Below are 12619 nucleotides of genomic sequence, written 5' to 3'. Positions count from 1 at the left end.
ACTAAAGGGGTAAAACAGGGATGTCCCCTGTCACCCCTATGATTTATATTGTCTTTAGAGATATTAATACAAATTAGGAAAAACCAAACAATAAAGGGTTTGAGAGTCAAAAAGGAAGAATATAAGGTCCAAGCATTCGCAGATAGTCTAGTTTTTATCGTGGAAATCCTTTGGAGATGGGAACCATCTTGATAAACGAAGTTGAAAAATTTGGTAAAGTAGTGGGGCTTAAAATAAATAAAGAAAAAACTAAAATGTTAGCAAAGAATTACAAAAAAATAACAGGATGAACTGGAAAGGAAACTGGGGATTCAAATTCTTAAATGGGTGAAATAAGCTGTTCAAAAAAATAAAGGGAACACTTAAACAACAATGTACACTGCTCAAAAAATAAAGGGAACACTTACAGTAAACAACACAATGTAGTTGAATGTGCTGACAACACAATCACACAAAAATTATCAGTGGAAATCAAATTGAGCAACCCATGGAGGTCTGGATTTGGAGTTAAACTCAAAATTAAAGTGTAAAACAACACTACAGGCTGATCCAACTTTGATGTAATGTCCTTAAAACAAGTCAAAATGAATCTCAGTAGTGCGTGTGGTGTCCACGTGCCTGTATGACCTCCCTACAATACCTGGGCATGCTCCTGATGAGGTGGCAGATGGTTTCCTGAGGGATCTCCTCCCACACCTGGACTAAAGCATCCCCCAACTCCTAGACAGTCTGTGGTGCAATGTGGCGTTGGTGGATGGAGCAAGACATGACGTTCCAGATGTGCTCAATTGGATTCAAGTCTGGGGAATGGGCGGGCCAGTCCATAGCATCAATGCCTTCGTCTTGCAGGAACTGCTGACACACTCCAGCCACATGAGGTCTAGCATTGTCTTGCATTAGGAGGAACCCAGGGCCAACTGTACCAGCATATGGTCTCACAAAGGGTCTGAGGATCTCATCCCGGTACCTAATGGCAGTCAGGCTACCTCTGACGAGCACATGGAGGACTGTGAGGCTCCCTAAAGAAATGCCACCCCACACCATTATTGACCCACTGCCAAACCGGTCATTCTGGAGAATGTTGCAGGAAGCAGAACGTTCTCCACGGCGTCTCCAGACCCTGTCACTTCTGTCACGTGCTCAGTGTGAACCTGCTTTCATCTGTGAAGAGCACAGGGCGCCAGTGGCGAAGTTGCCAGTCTTGGTGTTCTCTGGCAAATGCCAAATGTCCTGTATGGTGTTGGGCTGTAAACACAACTCCCATGTGTAGACGTCGGGCCCTCATACCAACCTCATGGAGTCTGTTTCTGACTGTTTGAGCAGCCACGTGCACATTTGTGGCCTGCTGGAGGTCATTTTGCAGGGCTCTGGCAGTGTTCCTCCTGTCCCTCCTTGCACAAAGGCAAAGGTAGCAGTCTTGCTGCTGGGTTGTTGCCCTCCTATGGCCTCCTCCACATCTACTGATGTACTGGCCTGTCTCCTGGTAGCGCTTCCATGCTCTGGATACTATGCTGACAGACACAGCAAACCTTGCCACAGCTCGCATTGATGTGCCATCCTGGATGAGCTGCACTACCTGAGCCACTTGTGTGGGTTGTAGACTCGGTCTCATGCTACCACTAGAGCGACAGCACTGCCACCATTCAAAAGTGACCAAACCATCAGCCAGAAAGCATAGAAAATGAGAAGTCTGTGGTCACCACCTGCAGAACCACTCCTTTATGTCTTGCTAACTGCCTATGCTTTCCACCTGTTGTCTATTCCATGTGCACAACAGCATGTGGAATTGATTGTCAATCAGTGTTGCTACCTAAGTGGACAGTTTGATTTCACAGAAGTGTAATTGACTTGGAATTACATTGTGTTGTTTAAGTGTTCCCTTTATTTTTTTGAGCAGTGTATTTAGGAATATGGCTTACGGAAAAATGTTCCACAATAAAAAGAAGATAATTATAACAAATTAACACAGCAAATACAAAAAGATTTAGATATCTGGGCTAAATTACAGCTATCTTTAATAGGTGGAATAGCCATAATAAAGATGAATATGTTACCTAAATTGTTATATAGAATAGAATAGAATTTTTTATTGGCCAAGTGTGATTGAACACACAAGGAATTTGTCTTGGTGCATATGCTCTCAGTATGGATTATCTATTTCAATCGATACCAGTTAGGCTAGGGAAACAGTTTTTTGAATACCTAAACAGAATGAAAGGTAAATTTATTTGGTGGGGAAAAAAAGCCCGAATAAAACGTAAACTTCTGCAGGATTCCAGAACCAAAGGAGGCTTCGGCCTACCAGATGGGGAATTATATTATCAGGCAGCCGCAATAACTTGGTTAAAGGATTGGATTCAATTGAGAAATAAGAGAATTTTAATACTGGAAGGCCATGACCTCCAATTGGGATGGCATGCAATTCTTTGGGAGGGGAAAATTAAGACACATACATACTTCCAGAGACATCTAGTGTGAAATGCTTTGATCAATATTTGGGATGTTATAAAGAACAATCACTATATGAAACTTCCAGTTTGGATATTAATGATGGAGGCCATAATCTATCCCAATTATTGGACTTAAATAAAATAGTAAAATACTCGGATCTATTAGATGAAAGTGGAAATTTAAAGTCAGAACAGGATTTAAGAAAACAAGGAATAAAAATAGATTGGTGGCCAAACCTTACATAACAGAACAAAATACAAAAAAGATAAGGAACAATTGGCATATATAGAGAACAATTGGAACTTGATAAGATATTACTGGGATCCGGGGGGAAAATGATTACCAAAATGTATAATTTTTTGTTAAAATTCAAAATGGAAGAAGAAACCGTTAAAACAATGATCAGTTGGGCAAGAAATATTGGACATAATATTTATCTGGATGAATGGGATAGATTGTGGGAGAGAAACTACAAGTTAACGATGTCAGCTGCTTATAAAGAAAATTTGTACAAAATGTTTTATAGATGGCATTTGCCACCAGCGAGATTGGCCAGGATGTTTGTATACTACTGTAGAGTATACAAATCAAACAGTATCAACAGAACAAAGAAGAGGAGATAATTGTTTAAAGAGGATCACTATATCACAGACTAAAGATTGAAGGAGATGGAAGGAGTAAGGCTGAACATGGAGGAATTATGCTTGGTGCAAGTTCAATGAAACAAGTTGATCAGTGGAAGAATTCCACAACGGGGAGACTGAATACAGAACTGTTCTTTCTTGGTGGACAAGTTCAAAAGAATGTTCAAGGCAAATCCATTGGTAAAGATCAAAGGAAGAGACAAGAAATAGAATATGGAAAGTGGATGAGTCAGAACAATTTTCATCATGTCTATTGCAATTACCATTTCACAGATATAGCGCAATAACAATTTGTGTAGGCTTAAGCATTGCAGAGAGATTGATATCCTTTCAGTGTGGGTTTCCCTGACAGTTCACTAGGGATGATCCGTTCTCATGCTTTTCTAAATAGTTCCTTGATTTTTAGTTTATTCGGTACAAGAAACCAGGTTAGAAGGAAAGGATCACTACCGGTAGTCTGTATAGATCTCCTTTTCCCAGTCGGGCAGCATCCATCTGGTGAATGAAATATTCACTCCAAAGAACAGTTGTCTCCTCCAAAACTTACTCCCTTCTCATCATTTCAGTGAAGGGACTGAGTTTAGCTACCTTGGTTTCTCTTAATCTTATGCTTCCAGATAATGTTGAATGATATCTCTCAGTGTTAACTGTATCTGAATACCACTGGATGGCCTTGGTTGGGCATACTCGGATTTCATTACTACCTAGAGATTTCTAGGACAAGAATGCAGAGACTTGGAAGAACACAACATGGAAAACCAGGCTACAAAAATCCTTCAGAGAAACGTCCCAAAACTCAGAAGGCAAAGCAATATAGCTGAAAAAATCCCCAATATGTTGGCCTTGGGTACCTCACTAGAAGTTTGCCTGACTTCTTGTTCCAATTAATGAACAAGATCATTGTGATGTAGATGTTTTTTTCAAATGAAAGGAGACATTAAATGGAATACTGGAATGCTACAAAGTCAAGTATCTTTTCCTAGTGTCATTTCTTGTTTCTTCTAATGACCCCACAGGCATTCTCAGAAAACAAAACTGGTGGGTTCTGCAAGCTTTTGTTTGGATATATTACTACTTGCCCAGAAACCAAAACTATATATTGCAGAGATTCCTGAATGGCCAAAGGGGATAAGGCGAGTGTCATCCTCTGGGCCTCTGGTGGCTCAACAGGCTAATGCAGCCTGTTATTAACAGCAACTGCCTGCAATATTGCAGGTTCAAGTCCCACCAGGCCCAAGGTTGACTCAGCCTTCCATCCTTTATAAGGTAGGTAAAATGAGGACCCAGATTGTTGGGGGGCAATAAGTTGACTTTGTATATAGTATACAAATGGATGAAGACTATTGCCTGACATAGTGTAAGCCGCCCTGAGTCTTCGGAGAAGGGCGGGATATAAATGCAAATAAAATAAAATAAATAAAAAAAATCCAGTAAAATGGGTGCTTGTAATTGGCCATGTCCTTGGTTCAACAATTTTTGCGAACGTGTTTGCCCTTCTCTCATGGCAACCATAAGGTGAAAGCACATGCAAAATACTCTCAAAATTGATCAAAGCTCCAGATGTGGGAATTTCTATAAATGTATTGAAGATATTTTCCTTTTCCTCCCTCAGATATTGTGGTCAATGTAGAGTGATAGTAATCCTTGGAGAAAGGATCATGACAATGAGATTCAGGATGCTATAACCCATGGATGTTTTCTTGTAAGTAAATAAGTTTTAATGTTGTAGCTGTGTGTCATAACAATGTAATATAGCTTTAAATGCAATAAAACTAATTAAAATTAAGAGGTCTAAACAAAAAGTCAGGGCTAAGATTAAATGTTTGTTTCTAAATTTACATTGTAGCAAAGCAGAAGTAGAAACTTTTGCAAAGAAACAATCCTTTTGTACCCGCCCCCACATCCTATCAGAACCTATCCTTCCATCCTCCCCCCCCCCACTCATCTAGTCTCAACTGTCAGTACCATCTCCCCCACTATCCATCTCCCACCATCCATTACAACTGATGAAGTTTCCTGCATAGGAAGTGAAACGTCTTCTTCCTCAAAAACTCAGTCCAGTTGCTTTTAAAAATATTTTTTTTAAAAAAACACACCTTTGAGAAAAGTAAAATTAACAACATGATTACTGCATTAATGGAAGTATCACAGTGAAGGTTGTTGATTGATCTCCCCCCATCCTATTCACGCCTTCCCCATCTTTTAATCGGTCTGTAGTATTTTGGATTTATGTTTTTAATTTATATAGTTTTATTTTATATAATTGTAAGCCACCCAGAGTTACCTTGAGGTAAGATGGGTAGCCTATACATTTTATAAACAAATAAACTAATTAAAAGCTGAAAAAGCAGCTGCAAGAAGACGTCTTCTTATGATAATGCATCATGATAAAACTTATCTACAAACTTGAAGTAAGCACCAAACGAGACATATTTTTCACACATGAAAGAGGAGTGGAGGCATCTTGCCCTTCCTGTGATCCCTACTGGAAATCCGGGAGGATGTCATTCAGTGCCCCAAGTTCTCATGGATTTGAAATTAAACCTACTTGGCCTTTATCCAAGATGCTGATAACCATAATATTCTATTGGCTATCACACCTGCTCTCCAGATAGCACATGGATTCTCCATTCCTAAATCACCTCTGTGAGATAGTGCCTATCTTTTTAAAATTCTGACTTAGCTTCAGTACGTTTCTGGGAGCGTCCTTGCATGCTGTTAATCTTGCAACATTTAGAGTTATATGCGGACATGTAAGCACAGGTTGCAGAATTTCCAACCCAGTGTCACACTAGTTCCCAGGGAATTATCAAACCAACTGTCCACTTGATAGTGTTATTAAATAGATTAGCGAAAGAAGCCCAAATACTAAAAACATTCTCCCATTGTATTCTTGTCATGATAGGAATGAGTTGAAGGGCTAATGAAGACAGCTATTAATTTGGTAGAATAGCCAATAATTCCTGAATAGAAAACAGAAAAGTATGTGTTAGCTAGTCAACTTTCCTAACTGAAATAACCCAATTTGTTCAAACTTGGGGATGAAAGAAAATTGAGCCAAACTATATCTAAGGTCTTGTAGTAGTTCTGAAACACATCCAAAAATTCACAGATGACGGATCACTCATTCTGTGTTAGAAAACACAAGGCTTTTATATTGTGGTTAGCTTACTGCATTTGAAATGATCGGAGTGAAATTACCTTGTGAATCTTGATGAATGTATCTTTTTTTTTATTTACACTGAGAGCATATGCACCAAGACAAATTCCTTGTGTGTCCAATCACACTTGGCCAATAAAGAATTCTATTCTATTCTATGTGTAGGGAATGAGCGAGAAAGTGTAGAGCACGGTTCCTCCAAATTTGGCAACTTTTAAGATATGTGGACTTCAACTTTCAGAATTCTGCAATCAACATATTCTGTGTGGCGTAGAGAATAAGGTTGTTGCATTGTCCTTTACTGCATTGAAAATAAGAAAGACCACAGGTTGTTTCTCCTTGAAGAAGTCCCTCTCAGAGGCTGAATTCATACCACATGCTAGGTTATAATGTGTTCCCCCCTTTTATGTTAATGTTATAAAGGTTGATACAGTGTATGATTTCAATGCAGATTTCAATGTAACAATGTTTATATGATTAAAATTATTACCATTCCATTATTTAGCTGAAGATATTAAAAATAAAAAGAGAAAAGTAAAAAAAAAATCTATCAGTATTAATTGCAATTTGGGATATCAATATTACAAGCATAAGAGTATTTAACTTTTCATCCAAAGTTGAGTATAATATAAAAAGAACCACTGCAATTCCTATCAAATTATTGGTTATACAATAATTTCAGTCTTGAACTATTGATTAAATATTAAGATGTCTCTTACATTGTTATATGTTATGTACGTGTATATGTTGATATGTTGATAAAAGTAAATAAAAGATCATTGAAGCAAATTAAATAGTTAAAATATCTAAAAAGGGTGGGGGAAGGAAATAATAAAAATTATTGGTTTGTGACTCCCCCTTTCTATACAATTGCTAATTTGCTATATTTCTAAGTATTTAGGCTTTAAAAGCCAGACTGTAAGTGCCTTTACCATGCTGTGTGATGGATTGTATATATAGAATACTCTTTAAATTATAGAATAGAATAGAATAGAATAGAATAGAATCTTTTATTGGCCAAGTGTGATTGGACACACAAGGAATTTGTCTTGGTGCATATGCGCTCAGTGTACATAAAAATTCCATAATTATGAAATTATTAATAACTATTAATAAATATTAATAACTAGCCCATGCTTCGCTACGAAACTATGTGATCAGGTGTGATAAATTGACACTCAAAGCCTGAAACAATGTAGAATGTGTAACTCCATAGCATCAGGGCGTGTTAATATAAGGCAACTGGCAGTTGGAACAGAGGGGGAATGGGAGTGGAATGTCCCAGCCCTTAGGCCTGATGAATCACGTGCTGGCCATGCCCACGCCCAGTTTAGTGAAGGGGTAGCATCAGAGCATGTTAATATAAGGCAACTGGCAGTTGGAACAGAGTTCTTTTCAGGTGGGGCAGGGGAGTAGAACGTCTAACTCCTTAGCATCAGAGCGTGTGAATATAACACTGTATATATATGAAATACTAATGATCTGATGGTCATTTCAAAAAATCCTTTCTTAGCAAGCACCTAGAAGCCCAGAGGAACATACATGCCAAATTTCAAGTTTGTAAGCTTTACTGTTCTGGAGATTTCGTGATGAGGGAGTGGTATTTGGCTTTTATATACTGTACGTAGATGAGGAAAAAATAATGGAGAAAACAAAAAGGTGGGTGCATTTTCAAATGCAATTTGAGCCTAGGACAGTAAAACATACAGAGAAGGTGTGTAATGAAAGGCTTTTGCAATCATGAAAGTGGGTGGGAGGTGGGGTATCAGAAAAGCCGGTTCTTCCCACAGGTTTCTAATCAACCCTGTAAAGAAACCTGAATAGCATCTTGTGAACAAGGCCTGTTTTTCAAGCCATTTCTTTTAGGGCGGCTTTGATGCTCTGTTGCCTAGGCTCACGTATACAGCACACGAATACTTCAAGAAATCTATTACATTAGTTTGGTGAGGTGGATAAAATGCTGCCTGGAAGCAGAGGTCCCCCTGTCCCTACCATAGGGTGACTTTGAGCCAGTCACAAGCTTTCAGCAGAGCCTGTCTCAAATATGGACACATGGATATATACAGTATACACACAAAGAGAGATCTGGCTGATGAAAATAAAAGCTTTATTGTGTTCTAAAGGAAAAGAGAGACAGGAACGGCAAAAATCGGGAATTTATATGCTTCACACAAAGCTTTAGCTGGGATAAAGAATATTTTTAGACCATCTAAAAACACAGAACATCCAACTCTGCTAACCATACGTTGGACAGAACAACTCATCCATACGTTGTCATTTTGTTCATTTTGCACTACTTTGCCCATTGTAACTTGCAGATTATATGTAATTTTTCACAACCAGATTTTTGTGCAACCTAGTCTTAAAGGCTAATGTTCTTGGTTCTGTAAAAGTGATTTTAGTAACAGGAAAAATCAATGAATGTGATGTAGCAGGAAGGTGAGGGAATTAAGTCCCCTACTATTGGTCTAATATAGTTCTATTGATTACATCTGCATTTTAAAAAGAGTCAGGAAGTGCAGGCATTGGGGCCTATTGTAGAAGAAATTTGCCTTCTACAAGGTAAAAAGAAATAAAAACAATACCCTAGTCAAGGAACTACAATGCAGGCAAACAAGCTAACTGTAAACAATAGCCTAAAATGAAATGAAAGAATTGCTAAGAACACTCGCACCAACACTGACAGGGCAAGCCACTAAGATATAATATAAGAGCAAACTCCCACTTTCTTCTAGCACTGATGATATTACCTAGTTGGGTAATGAAATGTCTGCAAGAAAACCACCAAACTCAGAGAGCACCAAGGAACCCACAGTTCAACACTGAATTACAGATATTCCCTTCTATTGGTAAAAAGTTTAAAGAGCAAGTCATGTTGTCTTTTAAATTGTGTTTTAGAAACCCATAGAATAATGAACAATTTTAAAAAATAGACTGTAAGAAAAAGCAGGAGGTGAAACCAGAAATGACGGTTCATTGGCTATTTCAGAGGGAAAATACCCTGGGGTTGATGTGGTTTGGGTTGCTTTGCTGGCCTTCACGTAAGATATGGGGCACAGGATATGTGGTTAATGCTGAAGGCATTGCAAACGTGAATGGGAGGCCTGCCGTTCAATTTGCTTTGCAGTTCAAATGCTCTGTAGGTTTTTGCGTGGAGATGTATATATTAACAGATAAACAGTAAAGAGAGTCATTATGGGGTAATGATTAAGGCGTCAGGCTAGAAACTGGGAGATTGAGCCTTAAGCACAAAGCCACTGGGTATCCTGAGGTTAACACACAGAATCATCTATTGCAATGTCCTTCCTGTTAAAGACTACTTCAGCTTCAATTGCAATAATACAAGAGCAAACAATAAATTCAAACTTAATGTTAACCGCTTCAATCTTGATTGCAGAAAATATGACTTTTGTAACAGAGTTGTTAACGCTTGGAACACACTACCTGACTCTGTGGTCTCTTCTCAAACTCCCAAAAGCTTTAACCAAAAATTGTCTACCATTGACCTCACCCCATTCCTAAGAGGACTATAAGGGGCATGCATAAGTGCACAAAAGTGCCTACTCTTTCTGTCCTATTGTTTCCTTTCATTGTATGTGCTTGTATATAATGTCGTGACAAATAAAATATTGCAGGTTAGTCACTCTCCCTCGGCTCTAGGAAGAAGAAGGCAAGAGCAAATCGGTTCTGAAATCTTGCCAAAAAAACTGGAGAGACTTGTGGGAAAGGAAACTACTGCAGGAATAAGATGAAAGGTATAAGGGAGTGATAGCAAGCCAGGATGTGCAAATCTGGCAGAATTTCACTTTATCTCAAGAATCAATTTAGATAGATCAACCAATTCATGCTTTCAAACTTGATTTAAAAATCTACATGGAATCAAAATGGATTCCCAAGTTAATTTGGAAAAAAAAACCCATTATGTAGAAGCATAGAAAGCATCAAACCAAGTCTGAATCTTTCTGAGTAGATTTGGCCCTATCCAAAATTTGAAGTGAATTTTTAATCTCAGACTCACTGGCAAGATCTCAGAAATTCCTCAACTGTTGCCTCAGCACAAAGTTGACCAGGTTTTAGGCTTGAACTTGGCTTAATGATATTTAATACATTACAGACATGGCTAGGTAAGAACCTTTACCACTTGCTGGAAGAAAACTTTGAAAAAAAGTAGTATGCCTTCCGTTGGTATTGAAGGTGCAATTCTACTTTTATATCCAATAAACTTCAATTCTGGTGCTTTTTTTCCCTATTCCTCATAATATAATGGAATTTCTGTTTGTTTTGAAGCTGGGTGTCTGTTCACTTTTGAGAGAACTAACATTTCTGTGCAAATAATACCAATACTGTATGAAACAGAAAGAACTTAAAGCAGGCTATAGAAGAGTTGATCATTCATGTTAAAAATGTTAGTTTAAAACTTCACCAAACATTTGCCAATTCTGAGGAAATAAAACATGTTTTAATCCACCACTGAATGCTAGTGACACAGAGAAGGTGACATAGAAAGAAGTCCCATCTTTTATAACCATCTTGCCTATCTCAGAAAATAGTAAGACGTAAACAGGTATCTCCCTCTAACCTCAAGTGTCAAGTTATTGAAGATCAAACAGCAACAGCTCTACAAATGTTTGAATGCATTGGTAAGAGCTCTCTCCTACTACAAAAGTACAACTGTTCATTGACAAGAGTGCCAATTTTGTATGGAGGCTAAGCTAAACAAGCAGAGGGAGTCATTCTTCATGAAAGTGTACGGTTTCCTCCAGAACAATAGTTTCTACAACCTGAGCAGTCCTAACCAAATGCAGCTTCCCTCTTCCATTTGATCAACGTTGAGGTTGAAATCGAAGTTATGGTACTGAAGCCTAGAACAGAGCAGGAGCAGGAGAACAGCCAGTTGATGGGGCCTTACTGGCAGTAGCTGGATGGGTGGATGTAGCCTCTGATACCGGCAGGGCATTGGTTCAGGTTTGGGTGTTCATCAAGAAGCTGGATGAATGGACAAAGCCAATACCCACAGGGCTTCTCCCCCAAGTGCTGCCGTAGGTGGGTTTGGAATTTGTTGATACTGTTGAAATGTTTGTAGCAGACCTGGCAGGGGAGGCAAGAAGATCCATTTTGGTTAGCAATGTTGGCACATTGTAGATTACCATGGGTCATAGAAACTATTCTCTGCTCACGTTCTAAAACAGTGTTTTTCAATCTTGACACTTTAAGATGTGTAGACTTCAACTGGCTGAAAAATTGAGAAACACTGTTTTAAAAGACATATCTTGGCTCATAATAACCCTTAGATTTTTTTCTTCAAAAGATCACCATGTTGGTGAAATGGTTGGCTTCTGGTAAGAATTCCTTCTTTAATGAGATCCAGAAAGGTGGCTCTGGGATCAAATACCCTGAATAAAATCTTGCTGAATAAAATCTGCCGAGTAGGAATGGCCTTTGTTGTTGTTAGCTGCAAAGTCGTGTCCGACCCATCGCGACCCCATGGACAACATTCCTCCAGGCCTTCCTGTCCTCTACCATCCTCTGGAGTCCAGGAATGGCCTAAAAGCCATCAAATCACTCATGAGAAGAACCAGTTAGGATTTCTCTGCTCTGATTGGCTGGCATTTTGATGAGGAAAATGGCACCTACCAGGCATTGATGTGGTTTCTTGCCTGAATGCACCAGATTATGTTTCTGCAGATGAGCCAACTGGGTGAATCGTTTTTTACAGATCTGACACTGAAAAGGTTTCTCACCACTATGTACTCTCAGATGAACCTGTAAGGGATAGAATAATAAAAAGGGATTACCGTACTTGCGAAGGGATGGTAATAAGGCTGCCAAATCCTGACTGCTTCTGTGAATGTTTATATGAATGGGAAAATCCCAGAATGAAAGATTTGTTCGTCATAAAATTGACCTGGTAAAAACAGTTGGTTTTCCACTTCTTTCTTGTGAGTTTTTCCCCCCAATTTCATACTGTACTCCAGAGGATTGCCAATTTTTTCAGGCCACCGAACCTGGTTTTTATTTATTTATTTCAGACCTCCTGATCAAAAGGCAATATTCTTTTGATCAGGAAATCTAAAAATAAGCTGCATTCAAGTTTTTCTTTTTGCCTTTACCCAGGATTCAATGGCGCATAGTTTAAAAAACCTTGGGCCAGCCTGTAGCCCCATTGTTTCCTGCTGATCTGCCATTTTATTAATCAGATCCAATCTGGTTTAGAATATAAATCTTCTATAGTTAAAATTAATTTTACCCGCTAATCAGCAGGAACTAAATAGGACAGACTTTCCCAATGTATGTCTGATTTCAAGTCCTCTGATTTATAATGGTTATGATGGCTGGGGATGGTTATATTCTGAAGTGTATCATG

The 12619-nt window shown here is 38.6% G+C and overlaps 1 protein-coding gene and 1 long non-coding RNA gene across 2 annotated transcripts in view; one reads left to right on the top strand and one right to left on the bottom strand.

Annotated features, from left to right (window-relative positions):
* The window catches only part of LOC131204806 (uncharacterized), a 47652-nt gene that overhangs the window by 2213 nt on the left and 32820 nt on the right, over window positions 1–12619 (top strand). Inside the window, exon 2 of the long non-coding RNA XR_009156642.1 lies at window positions 4708–4797. This is a non-coding gene — a long non-coding RNA (uncharacterized LOC131204806). The remainder of the gene's footprint in view (window positions 1–4707; window positions 4798–12619) is intronic.
* Window positions 10750–12619, bottom strand: part of ZNF683 (zinc finger protein 683) — a 31879-nt gene continuing 30009 nt past the window's right edge. The window contains exons 6-7 of the mRNA XM_058196387.1: window positions 11890–12018; window positions 10750–11343 (exon numbers count right to left, since the gene is read on the bottom strand). Of these exons, the coding sequence (XP_058052370.1) occupies window positions 11161–11343; window positions 11890–12018 (312 nt within the window). The 3' untranslated portion in view covers window positions 10750–11160. The remainder of the gene's footprint in view (window positions 11344–11889; window positions 12019–12619) is intronic.

This window comes from Ahaetulla prasina, chromosome 10, assembly GCF_028640845.1.
Source record: "Ahaetulla prasina isolate Xishuangbanna chromosome 10, ASM2864084v1, whole genome shotgun sequence".
NCBI lineage: Eukaryota > Metazoa > Chordata > Lepidosauria > Squamata > Colubridae > Ahaetulla > Ahaetulla prasina.
The sequence above is the reverse complement of the archived record's forward strand: the minus strand, read 5'-3'. Positions and strand labels throughout refer to the sequence as shown.